Genomic DNA, 12,861 nt, shown 5'->3' with positions numbered 1-12,861 from the left:
GACCACGTCAGGGCTAACCTAACGTTAAAGCACGTTACTGACAGCGTTATCTAAATGCTGCTTGAATGCTGACAGGCATCAGCCATTTCTCTGGGAATCCTGTTTGTGTTTAAGCAGCCTTACTTTAAAGGATATTTTATGTCCAGTCTGAAGCTCCCCAGCACAGCTTTGTGCTGCTCCTATCAGAAGCTGTAATGGCTGGGTGAACGTATTGCCTGTTAGGTGCTGTTAGCATAGGAAATACTTCAGTGTAGTGACTCAGCAGCTATTTGATTTTCTTCTTAAGGGATAGAATGCAATGGTGGAGTGGCAGAAGAAGATGAAGTGCAAACTGTCCTTACCAATGAAACTCCAGCAGATCAAGAAGTTCCCAGGGAAGCTGTCCTACAAGAACCAGCTCCAGGGGAGTTTGACTTCAATGAGTTTTTTAACTTGGATAAAAGTGTTCCTGGCCTGGCTTCGGTGAGCTTTTCCTTTAAGCTGAGTGTACTCATAAGAGAAACTTCAGATTGCTACTATGTCCAGTTACAGTGTCTTGCTTTTAAAGTTGCTTAATGTGATGTGCAAGTCTAAGACAGCCTTTCAGAACTTGAATTTTGGTGTGCTAGGACACTACTTCTGAATGTTCTCTATCTCTAAAGAAAGTTTGAGTTTGTAATAATGCAAAGAAGGAAGAAAGACTCAAAATCACTATCTTGTTTGTTGCTGTTGTAAATAGTATTGAGCACCACTTGTTTCAGTGAACTTCTCTGGTGGCAGAAAGCTGTTATTCCTTTGGTCTGAAATGTTGTATGATGAAACTTCACCTATCCCCATTGAGCAAACTTTTAATTGGACTCTCTTGCAAGATACAAGAAGCTTAAGTTTGAGTTAAGTTCTACAATGCTCTGCTGTTGAAATTCATGTAGCAAAGGAGTAAACAGTCACTGTGAATGGGAGTGGCTTTTGATTGATCAATTCAGCAAAGTCCCGTTCAGTGAAGCCGGGTCAGGCTGAAGGGAGAAGGAGCTGGCTGCTAGACTCAATTGATCTGAAGAATGCAGCCCTCTTAGGCACAGAGTAGTTCAGGATGTGAAGTGCAAGCAGGTAGCCCTTGGCTGCTGGCCTTCTGCCCCACCTGCTGAATACTCCAAGGCTGGGGAGTTGTCCTTGCACATCATCCAAGGCTCTGTCCTTGGAGCTGAAGTGAGTCATGGCTGCAGGAAACTCGGCTAATCAAAGTATTGCTTATGTGCTGTGATAGGGACCAAGACTGGCCCATATCTGGCCAGAATTACTATTATATTATAACTTGCTTTATCTCTTTTAGGGAACGCTTCTGCTGCTTTTCTCACACATCCACTTTGAAATGTCATAGGTGCAGCATTTAGGTGATGCTGTTTCAGTTCTTATTTAAATCTGAACAAATTTTTGGTATAAATGAAAGATGTAATGGATTTTTGACAACACTGGTTATACAAATCTATTATATTTTGAAGGAAAAAGTATTTCAAAATTTCTAAACTCCAGGGTCCCCATCTCATTATCTATAACAGAATAATCTTGGTTGTACAGTGAAGCCTCTCAAAGATGCTTCTGATCACAAGCTTCTGGTTTTTTTTGTTCTCATAATCCAGATGATAGAAGATGTGCTAGGGGAAGGTTCAGTGTCTGCCAGCAGGTTTAGCAGGTGGTTTTCTAATCCCAGTCGTTCTGGAAGTCGGTCAAGCAGCTTGAGATCTACACCCCATGAGGAACTGGAGAGACTAGCAGGTAAGACTGCAGAACAATGCGTGGTCTCTTTCTTTTGTATTCCCTCCTACTTGTTTAATGAGAATGTGGCAGGTACACTTTAGAACAGTGCATCTCCCGCAGTTCAAGCACCTGATGTTCTTTTGGAAGTTCTTAATGTAAGCAGCTATAAGTTCTGTTTTTATAAGTGTTCTTGTCGTTCTCATAATGACTTTTCAGCTGACCTTGGGCAGAGGGTATGAGGCGTAACTTCAGTGACCTGTTGAACTTGGTTACCAGTGTATGTTCATCTTGAGACATTGGGTTGGTAAACTGATGTGGCAGTGCTCCTGGTTTTGCTGTTTCAGGTCTAGAGCAAGCCATTCTCTCCCCTGGCCAGAACTCTGGAAACTACTTTGCTCCCATTCCATTGGAAGACCACTCTGAAAACAAAGTGGACATCCTAGAAATGCTACAGAAAGCCAAAGTGGACTTAAAACCTCTTCTCTCAAGTCTTTCAGCCAACAAGGAAAAGCTTAGAGAGAGCAGTAAGTGCCTCTTCAGATATCGTGGAGTTCTCATTGTGCAGTACCTCAAACCAAGAGGCTTGGTGTTCTGGATGCATCAACTACCAAGTCCAGAAGTAGGAAGCACTACAGACCACAAAATCAGCAAATCTTAGTTATGTTAGTGTCTTCACTAATTCTTTTCATCCTGATCACAGGATGACATCGACTCTCAGACCATTTACTGGCCAGTAATGATCATAACTTAGGATGATGCAAATCTTGAGCTGAGATTCATGCTTTCTCTGGCCTTTATTTAAGCTTGTCATGCTTGAGACTGGTAATGTCAGTTCAGAAACTGTAGTATCTGAACTCTGGTTTACCAAAAACTTGTTTTAATTCTTGCCAGGATCTTCAGTGGATCACATTGATCCATTAAGTGTTGGGATCTAAAAAGATGAACGACTGCTGGAGGATATTAGTGTTTCTTCATACTGTTAATACTAAAATCAAATCTCTCAAGACTGTTGCTAGTACTTGAGTCACAGTGATCTGTTTGCTGTTCTGTTTTCTAATTAAACAATTAACCTTGAGGTACAACATAGGAACAGATTTGCCTCAGTTACACTAACTTAACTAGAATCATGGGACTGCAGGTAACTTCCTGTTAGCAGTTGCCAGCAAAAGTGAATTCTATTTTCAAATGAGTTCAGGGCTGACTTAAACTTGATGTTGAAGGGACTTTTCAGTTATGCATTTGCACGTTTGGCACCATAGCACGCATGGTGGTACAAAAATACATGTGTTCTTTTTTAAATCTTAGTCTTGTTCCAAATTATTTTCCATTTGGCAAGCAGCATGTATTGCCTTGTGAAATGGACTGAACAAAATGTAATGCTGTTCCACAATCTGTGTGAAGCAACTGGGTATGAAATCATCCAAGAGCTGCAAATATTCTGAAGCATCCATTTCAGGAGCAGGAACTGTCTGGCTAACATGTGGAAAACATTTTCCTAATTTGACTTAAATAGAAGTGCAAGTCTTTTCAATGTTCTGCTTGGTCTGAATTTCCTACTAAACCATTTCTAAACTTTGATCCTCACAAAACAGCAATGAAGGAATAAAGAACTGGGGGAAGCTTCCATTCACACTCTGACTTGTTGTGTGTTCTCATAACTTACGAGTACTACGGAGTTTCCAGTCCAATTCCTCTCCACCAACGTCATGCTTTTCCTTCATGTTTCATTCTGCATGTCTGAATCATTGCTTCGTCTCACCTTCTTGCCCAGATTTCCAAAAAAATCTTATTTCTTTGGGTCAGTGCTTGCTTCAGCAATTCATAGCATGTGCCTTTCTCTGTTCTGTTAAGGTATCATACCTTGGGACAAACAAACTGGTCCATAATGCTTGTTATCAGCTAGCCTTGTTATCAGTTTGCATATATGCATGCACACAAATGCAAGTACTGCTTATTAACATTTGTACCTTATTCTGATTACGCCAGTGAAATCTTTCTGTAATGGCTCTTAATTTTGGGGCAAAAAAGCCTACTTCAAACTTAATGCACACCAACTAAGTGTGCAACTGATTGTCCAAAGCATCAAGGTTTCTCCAGGTATGTATCCTCTGTACCTGTGATAGCTTCAGGCAGCTTGACACTCCTTACACTGTGGCTGTAAGACAATCTGAAATAAAACAAATAGAATTTTCTGAGTTAAACTCAGTCTTTTCATGAGAATATTCTCTATTAAAAGTAAATGAAATCTTAATATGCTGTCAAATGAAGTAATGGCTTGTCACCCAGGGTAAATTAAAGGTAATGAAAACTTAACAGGCTCTTGCAGTGCCTTACATGCTCTTATTTGTGCACGATGTTACCTCCAGTGTGAATATGAAGATGTCTAAGTACAGGTAAGATGCTGTTCAGCAGCTGGTGCAGATATCAGAAAACAAGTTTTTTGGCTGTTACCCTGTTTTCAAACAGTTTGTATTCAACTCTTGCACAAGAATGGAGCTTGCTTTTAAAAAGGGCACTGTGGTTCACCACTATTTCTTCTGTATTTCTCAGCGCATTCAGGAGTTGTGCTTTCAGTGGAAGAAGTTGAAGCTGGGCTTAAAGGCCTAAAAGTGGATCAGGAGGGGAAAGTTGCTACTCCATTTATGGCAGAGCAAATGGAGGAGTCGTTGAACTTAGCTGGGTCCAGACAGATCAAGAAAGATGGGGATATGACTGCATTTAACAAACTGGTCAGTAGCATGAAGGCAAGCGGGACTCTACCTTCACAGCCCAAAGTCAATGTAAGTAACACACAGCTGTCTCTACTGAGCTGTTAATGGATCTGTGTGAAGATTTAGGATGCAAATTGAAAACCCCTTACATTACACTTGTGATAACGTGTGGGGCTTGGTTGAATCCGGTGGCATGACATTAAATAGTGGCTTTCATTTACCATTTTGTTGCTTGAAGGTGGAAGAAAGCAGTAATAAAATAGATGTGCTGTTCATTTTCTCCAGCCAAAGCAATTAGGTTTCTGTTGGTTTTTATTACAGAGGGCACTGCTCTATAAGTTCCTACACTTGAACTTAACTTGTCAATGTTTTGATTAAAAGCAAACTTCTTTGTTAAAAAAAAAAAAAAAGAAAAAAAAGGGCATGGGCCATGCATAGCAGATACCCTCAGTCAGCTCCTTATAGAAGACAAGCTAGAGATGAGTGAGTGCCTCAGTACTGCTGTTCAAAGACATCTGTCAAATATGTCATTTAGGTGTCACTAATGCTTAGCTGAAGCTTGTATTTCTTGCTATACCAGTGCTCCTTATTTCTGCATTGCTTCAGTTGCCCACTTGCCCTGGCATTTCTTCTAGTTTGCACAATCAAATTCAGGGATCAGTGTTGTACTTTGAGTTTATTGAACTGTTTGCATGCAGTCTAACACTAGTTTTCTTGAGGAATATCAGTGAGCCTGCTCAGCCTTTAACTTGGCTGGGATTTTATTTGGCTGATGACTAAACTGTAGTCCTCAGAACAGACAAAACTGTTAACATCACTGAGACAGGAATGTGGATGGTGTCTTAATGAATACATTGCTTGTCATATTTAGGTGTAGATTAAAGTGTTTTCATTTTCTTAACAGAGCCTTGAGAGTCATTTAATGTCACCGCCAGAGATACCAGGCCAGCCTCTATCAAAAAATATTCTGCAGGTATTTCTTATAAGCTGTTTAGATTTTTCTTTTTCCCTACTAGGAAAAAAAGAAAACAAAATAATGTTTGGAAGTAAGGCTTTAAGGCAGTTGTAAGGGGTCAGACTATTCTCCCTGTAAAGGAAGCTATTTACAACTGAACTGTGAATGTCTTATGATGTGTGTCCCATGATTATAATTTGAAAGCATACAAGGGTTGCTATGAAAGTAAGACTTTCTATTTCATGTTTGCCTGCATGTCAAAGGCAGATGTTGGTGAGATGGCAGTAAAGGTTAAACCTGTCAGTACTGTTATGTTTTGCTGCTGTGGGATAGATGGCAGCAGAGGGGCAGTGTGTTGAAGTGGCATCTGACATGGAAATTTGTGCAAAGTAAAGGTGTGGAATGGAATTCCTCTGCATGTCAATGGGTGCCAGATCTCTCCTACATTCATTGATGCTTGCTGAATGTTTGTGGAGACTAAGCAGGGGATGTCAGCACAGTGAGGTGCTGAGTTGTGCATTTCAGCAGTGTGACAGTGGTCACCTTCACTGGTGCAGGTTTGTACAAGCATGGCATGCAGGCTCTCGTTAATGGCTGCCAGAAATGCACAGCTAATGGTGGTGACTGTTGAAAAAGAGCGTTTTGCAGCTGAGAATTTGCTTTATCAGTGTGACTGTATGTCTTGTATCTATTGTAGTTCCTATGGAAGTAAATAGGAGGTGTTAGTTCCAGAGCCACTCCTGTGAAACCTGGCTAGGTGTCTAATTCTACCAGATTTGGTGTCTAGTTGCACAAGTCAGCCTTCTCTTCTAACTTGCTAAAAATAGCATAGCCTGCAGTCCAGTAAAATGAACCCTTCTGTGTAAATTGATCTGCTATTCTGAGCATTCTTCTGTTACGTGTTCATAGGAACTTCTTGGTCCACCCATTACCAGACCTGCTTCATCAAATGTCTTAAGTGGCCTAATAAGTGGTTTGGAACCTGGAGCCTCTTTACTGGGACAGAGGGCGCCCTCTCCTCCTATCCCACCTGTGTTTCCAACTCGAGCTGCTTCTGCAGATTACCTGCGCCATAGAATATCTTCACCTATTGGTATGACTTGTTGCAAGACAGTGTTTCTTATGGATTTTTGGAATGATTCCACTTTCTTTTAGAGAACTCTTCATAGAACAGTGAACTTGGTGACATTGGTAGACAGGTTTGCCTCTTGACTGTGTACAGGATGTCATCCTTGTTGGTCTCTGTTTAATCACAAAAATCTAGAAGTCAACATCAGCTGGAACACAGAGTAAATTCTGGTGCATTGAAATGTGGTCTGCTACATAAACTAATTTTCACCTGGGAAAGAGTTTATTCTCTTTATAGCATCTGGCACAGCGCTAGGCTGTAGGTATGTAACAAGCTGATAGAGCACTGCTGTAGCTACTGCTGAGCAGTGCTTGCACAGTGTTGAGGCCTTGACTGTTTCACATTCTGCAGCCCCAGTGATTAGACTGAGGGGCACAGCTAGGCAGATAACCTGAATTAACCAAAGAGTTGCTCCATGCTCAGCAATAAAAAGAGGAGTGGGTTTAGGAAGGAGGTTGTCAGTTCCCAAGCAAAAGACTAAATGGGAAGCTGAGAATCTTGACAGGGGATCTTTAATTCGGGTACGAATGGTTTACTTAAGGGTATATATCATATGCTGGGGGGGAGGTCTGATAGTGCTTTTAGATGCAGCTGTTGAATGTTTCTCATTAGGTTTTGGACAAGGTTCTCAGCAATTGCTCGGTGATCCATTTCCAGGTGTGAGGAAACCCATGAGCCCAGTTGCTGCACAGGTTAGACTGAAGTGCTTTTTGCTTGTATGTTAAATTTGCTTAATAATCTTTCTCCTTATATTTTGGAGTCCAGAAAAAACTCGTGGAAACAAGTTTATTGAGTAAACATGTAATATGTGCTTGTTCTAGTTAACTCCAAGTATGAGAATGTGGAGTCTAATTTAGTACCATCTCAAAACCTCATTGTAATTAGAACTATTTTAGGCTATATTAAGAGCTTTTAAGCATCTGTTGTCCCTCAGTAAAATAGAGGGCTGTTAGTGGGGAGATGCTTTGTGAAGGCATAGCAGTAAACCTTTAGCATTATTTCTTTCAAAAAAAACCCTTTAATTTGTGGTGTTTTCTTTTCCAACCCAACTCCACTTCAGATGAGTCCCCTGGAAATACAACAAGCTGCATTAGAGGGACTAGCATTACCACATGACTTAGCCATACAGGCAGCAAACTTCTATCAGCATGGCTTTGGAAAACCACAAATGGACAAAAACAGAGATGGCTATAGAAACAGGTAGGTATCTGACTGCAAAACATGAAAGGCACGTTGTCAATTGTTTTTCACTTGGATATTTTCTTTCAGAAGAGACTGGTGTTAGTGTGACTTGGGCTTGTATTGTTTATTGGCAATCTTGGCTTTCATTCTGAGCCATAAGTAGAACTGCCTCTAACTTCCTGTTCTTCAACAGACAACAGCGAGTGACTAAATCACCTGCACCAGGACACAGAGGGAATACATCTTCTCCAGCCCCCACAGCATCCATCACTAGCATGGTCAGTACCCCAGTGTAATGACTGTAGGAAGAGCTGTAAAGGCAGCTGCAGTAACAAGATCATGGCAACCACAGTCAGCAGAAGAATGTAAAGAGGAGTTGATTGAATCACAAGGGCAATATTATAATGACAATGAAAGGGTTAATTGCATGTGATGCTTTGAAAAATAGCCTTTTCTGATTGGTGTGTTACCCAGAACTGAAGAAGCCCCACTAATGTTTCCTTGACTCAGTCTTCTCAAACAAAAGGAAGATAACTATATAGAAAAACTAGGCCTTCATATTTTGATGCCCAGGCTTCCTTTTGGATAAGGGTTGAAAGTTGCTGGGCGCTGTAGAAAACACTGGTCTGCAGTAGGGGTATGAAGTGACTCACCTAAATGAAAGCTGAAATAGTATCTTTCAAAAAACTAAAGCCTCAAACCTGACTGTTGCCTCCCCATCTTCAGTATGTTGCTTTGGTCTAAGCTTTCCAATTAATCAGTCAAGTACTTGCAGTTTAGGGCCAGCACAAGACATTAGCTGCTAAACAGTTGCAAGAACTTCTTATATGTGTAACAAGTGTTACATAACTTCAAATGGGGAGAGGGACAGCTAAGGCAGTAGTTTTCCCTGGATTTGTCATCCATGAGTTAATACAAGTAAGGTTTCAACTTTCTCTGTGAGAAACAAAGATAAAACTTTGACAAAAAATAGAGAAGTACTTGAATTACAGAATAAAGGGGTGAAATATAGCAAACCAAAGTAATTGGTGAATTAAGTAGCTGATTAAAGAGAGCTTCAAATGTAAAGGGTATACAAGAATTGATGTCCACTCACAACTAAGGTAGTGCAGCCTTGGCAATAAGCACTGACTGTTTTCTGCTGTTTTCTGCAGCTGTCTCCTTCCTTTACACCTACCTCAGTGATTCGCAAGATGTATGAGAGTAAGGAAAAGAGCAAAGAGGAGCCAGTTTCTGGGAAACTGAAAGTCAGTGATGGTAAAGATGAAAATCAGAGGCCAAATGAAGGTATTGTAATGGCTTTAAACTAACACACATGAATGAGACTTGTAATAGAATTGAAGAGCTACAGTACTTGTGTCCAGACTGGCTTAAGATACCTCTGATTTATGGAGTGCAGGCAGGTGTAAAGAATAAAAATAGATCTATAAGAAGGGTTAGAGAGCTATGAAGGAGGTGTACACCTGAATGCATTCTTCCAGCAGTGTTAGGTTTACATCTGTTATTCTTGTTTGTGAATGGTACTGACCATAGGAAGCCTGGAAAAAAACTGCTTATTTACAGCTTTTTGGATGAATTAGCATATTAACAATATTAATTGCATACAATACCAGCAATTGAATATAAGCAACTTACAGCCCTCCTGCAACATCTTAACTGAACAATTAAAGCTGAGACCAATTAACCTCTCCCAAATGTAGCTGGTTAAGGAAGTGTTTTGTCACGTTGTCTGATATAAGTGGCTGTTAAGAAGAAATGCTTAATACTGACTGACCCAGTAAGACTAGTGTCCAGTTGCAATTACATTGTACTTCAGTACTATCAACAACAGAGAGGTAGCTTAATGCCATTCAGGAAGGCCAGAAGTTTCCTATTGAATATAAATAAAGTTCAGTTAGTCCTGGAATTTAGCAATCTTAACAGTCATCACCTTTAATTTTCATTAGATGCAATCTCTAGCTGTGGATTATAATAGCTGTATTCAATTCTAGCTACAGATAATCTACTGTCTAGTTCTGTGGAGAATGCAGATCAAGAAACTTTGCCCACCTTAGGTACCAAACTACCTGCACTGCAGCGCTCTGCATGTTCCACACCTCTTACCCAAGCAAATCGTTGTACCAAAGAGCAAGACTACAGGCCTAAATCAGCTGGTAGAAAGACTCCCACGATGGCCTCCCCAGTACCAGGAGGCCCTTTCCTCCGTCCTGTTCATCAAGTACCCCTTGTTCCCCATGTACCAATTGTGCGACCTGCTCATCAACTGCATCCAGGATTGGTCCAGAGAATGCTGTCGCAGGGGGTTCATCCACAACATCTTCCATTACTGCAAGCAGGTAAATCATACTTTGTCCCTTAAGTTAAGCCCTTTCATGGATATGCCATCATTTGCACTGGGAACAAATTGGTACTTAGTACTAGCAATGTTTATTACATGAAAACTCTTAAAATCTGGGTAGCCACTTCCAGTCCATCTATAATATAAATGTTAGTTTTGCTTCAAGGTCCTTCTACCTATTAGGTGAAATTTCCTCATTGCTGTTCAACAGGTATGCTTCCTCCTGGAGTGGACCTGTCTCACTTGCAAGGAATATCTGCTCCCATCCTTGGCCAACCTTTTTATCCATTACCAACAGCCAGCCATCACATCTTAAATCCACGCTCTGGGACACCTTTGCAGCTAGCAATGATGCAACAGCAACTACAAAGATCAGGTAAGCTAAAACATGCAAGGGGAGTGTGGGGTTTTCAAATGCTGGCATGGTGTTCCGGTTAGTATACTTGTTGGCTAGCTTTAGTATATAGGAATAAGAGGAAGTTACTTTATCTACACAAGAATAGTGATTATGAATATCTGAATTGCCAGAGTAGTTTTGCCTGCAATGGGTTCTCATACCAGAAGAAAATCCCAGTGAAGCATTCAGCTTCAAGATGTGTTGCTATTCATGGATCTATGTCTTGCAGCACGTGTGCAGTCTTTCCTTCCTTTCTGGGTGAGAAAGGCCGCCCATCTACCTCCAGTAAGACGTTCCCTTCTTTTTTTCCAGTGAAAACCTACATGGTACTGTGTCCAGAACTGGTAGTGTCAGGTGGTTTGTGGGAGTACTGACAAAATGAGCAAGGGGGTCTTGATTTCCCAGGACTAATAGAATGTAAAAGTCACGTTCGGTTTACGTGCAAAATGCTCGTATGAGGTATCAGTTGCTCTAGGGGAAATTGCACTGTTGGGCGAATTCACTACTCCACTTCAAATAGCTTTACATTTCACAGGCACTGGAGCACAGGGATCACCTGCTGGTGTGCAAACAACCCCTCAGAATGTGTCGTCTCGGACTGGATTATCTCATGGGCACACGCAGCTTGACCATCGTCCCAGCCAGAGAAGTGGCTCTCCCATTGGCCTTGCAAAGTGGTTTGGTTCAGATGTCTTGCAGCAGCCTCTCCCTTCCATGCCATCCAAAGTCATCAGTGTAGATGAACTGGAATATCGGCAGTGAACAGTGACCACTGGGTGGGACACTTGTGATTCTTTAGACTGGATAAAAATGTCCATAGTCAGGACTTCACCTCTTTGTTTTTTTGGGGCTTTTATTTTTAGCACTCTGTGCAAGATTTCTTTTGAAAGACTAAAGCACATGGCACCTGTTCTGGTCTCATGTCTGCATCAAGACTAAGGGATCCATTATGGCTTGAATAGTGAAGCCTGAAGAAATTTAGATGCAAGACAAAGCCAGTTTAATCCTGGAAGTGTCTATTTTTTGGTTTTGTAAGATATGTGAATGAAGTGCTGATATTCTCTAGTGTAGGGGTAGCAGCTATAAATTCCTCCTGCAGAGAACTAAATGTATAGACCCTTGTGTACAGACTTGTGTATAAACAATCTTTTGTATATATACACATAGAATAGCTTTTTTGAATCTATACAGCTGTACATAAGAGTAGCTGATGACAGTTAAGCTTTAGTTGTGCCTATGGTTTGGATCTTTCTCCATTGTACATGTGGGAGTTTAAGATTAAAGTTGCATATCCTAAGTGTGAGTGAACAGGATAAAGTTGCTTTGCCTTTTCTTGCTGCTCATCTCCTGTAGGTCTCCCTCAAACACATCTGTCAAGTACTGTGCACTCAGTGTAGCTAGCATCAAAGTGGCAAAGCCCACACCTTGCTGTCTGCGTAACAGAAGTCCGATTCCTTGTGTGTATGACTCTTGCCATCAAGTGAGAGAATTGTCTAGTCTTCAAATGGCATTGAGGTACAGTGATATTAAGCCAAATCTTCATCTGTCATAAGCAAAGAGACTGTTGGTACCTACTGGTCATAGTTCTTCCAAGAGGGCTGGTGCTGGTCCTTGTTTAGCTGCAGTATTTTCCTTGTTTTAATCTTCCAAACAAGTTACTGAAGGTCATCAAAATGGAGCCTTTAAATCCTCACCCTTCAACTCCTCAGTCATAGGTGTGGTATGTTCTATACTGCCTTCCCTTCTATGCACAGAAGGGAGTCCCAAGAACTGTCCTAAGTCTGGTGTGCATCTACTGATGCAATTACTGTGAAACTTGCTTTTGGAGTCTTGTTCTGCGGTTTGAAAGGGGGAGGAGGGGGTAGTTTTGTGATCTTACTGTGTATATTTGGTTTTTAAAATACTATGTTCCTTTTAAGCCTGTTTCACTTTCCTGAACAGTTCAGTGTTTTTTCCATCCTTTACTGCATGGTTCTTCACTTCACTTTCTCACTTGTGTTAAGTCTAGTACTGCTGTCATGTCTTCTATCTAGCTTAGGCCAGTGTGCTTTTTAAAAAAAAAAAGTGAAAGCAGAAGCAGAATTGTCACAGCCTTGCTCTTTCAAAGTCTCACTGAATGCAAAACCAGCAGCAGAAAGAAAAGAAAAAAATCACTTGACTAATAGAACAATTGTCAGCATGCTGTGGTGGGTTTGTTTCAGTCTAGCAGAGACAATGTTGTATGGAAATAGCAAGCTGATATTAGATATGGAATCTGTTGGGGGTCACCCATATTTCTAGTGGTTGTTCATAAAACAATCTCTGTAAAACATGCAATCACCAGCTTGTCCTTGTAAGATTGTTTTCATACTTTTTTAACTTGACACTTTCCCAGTAACATTCTGTAAATAAAGTTGATTCTACCAGCTGTCTGTA

At 40.9% G+C, this 12,861-nt stretch overlaps 1 protein-coding gene across 4 annotated transcripts in view; it reads left to right on the top strand.

The window, feature by feature from the left end:
- Positions 1-12,861, top strand: part of EIF4ENIF1 (eukaryotic translation initiation factor 4E nuclear import factor 1) — a 21,402-nt gene extending 8,541 nt beyond the window's left edge. For 2 of the 4 annotated variants that reach the window (XM_048963737.1, XM_048963735.1), the window contains exons 7-19: positions 287-462; positions 1,617-1,752; positions 2,079-2,258; positions 4,285-4,514; positions 5,350-5,418; positions 6,310-6,493; positions 7,142-7,221; positions 7,590-7,729; positions 7,905-7,989; positions 8,866-8,998; positions 9,703-10,047; positions 10,261-10,425; positions 10,982-12,861. In XM_048963737.1, coding sequence (XP_048819694.1) covers positions 287-462; positions 1,617-1,752; positions 2,079-2,258; positions 4,285-4,514; positions 5,350-5,418; positions 6,310-6,493; positions 7,142-7,221; positions 7,590-7,729; positions 7,905-7,989; positions 8,866-8,998; positions 9,703-10,047; positions 10,261-10,425; positions 10,982-11,208 — 2,150 coding nt within the window. In that variant the 3' untranslated portion in view covers positions 11,209-12,861. The remainder of the gene's footprint in view (positions 1-286; positions 463-1,616; positions 1,753-2,078; positions 2,259-4,284; positions 4,515-5,349; positions 5,419-6,309; positions 6,494-7,141; positions 7,222-7,589; positions 7,730-7,904; positions 7,990-8,865; positions 8,999-9,702; positions 10,048-10,260; positions 10,426-10,981) is intronic. The other 2 variants (XM_048963738.1, XM_048963739.1) reach the window with 2 other exon arrangements.

The sequence above is a fragment of the Lagopus muta genome, chromosome 17 (genome assembly GCF_023343835.1).
Source record: "Lagopus muta isolate bLagMut1 chromosome 17, bLagMut1 primary, whole genome shotgun sequence".
Taxonomy (NCBI): domain Eukaryota; kingdom Metazoa; phylum Chordata; class Aves; order Galliformes; family Phasianidae; genus Lagopus; species Lagopus muta.
Note: the sequence above shows the minus strand (reverse complement) of the source record. Positions and strands in the feature narration are given on the sequence as shown.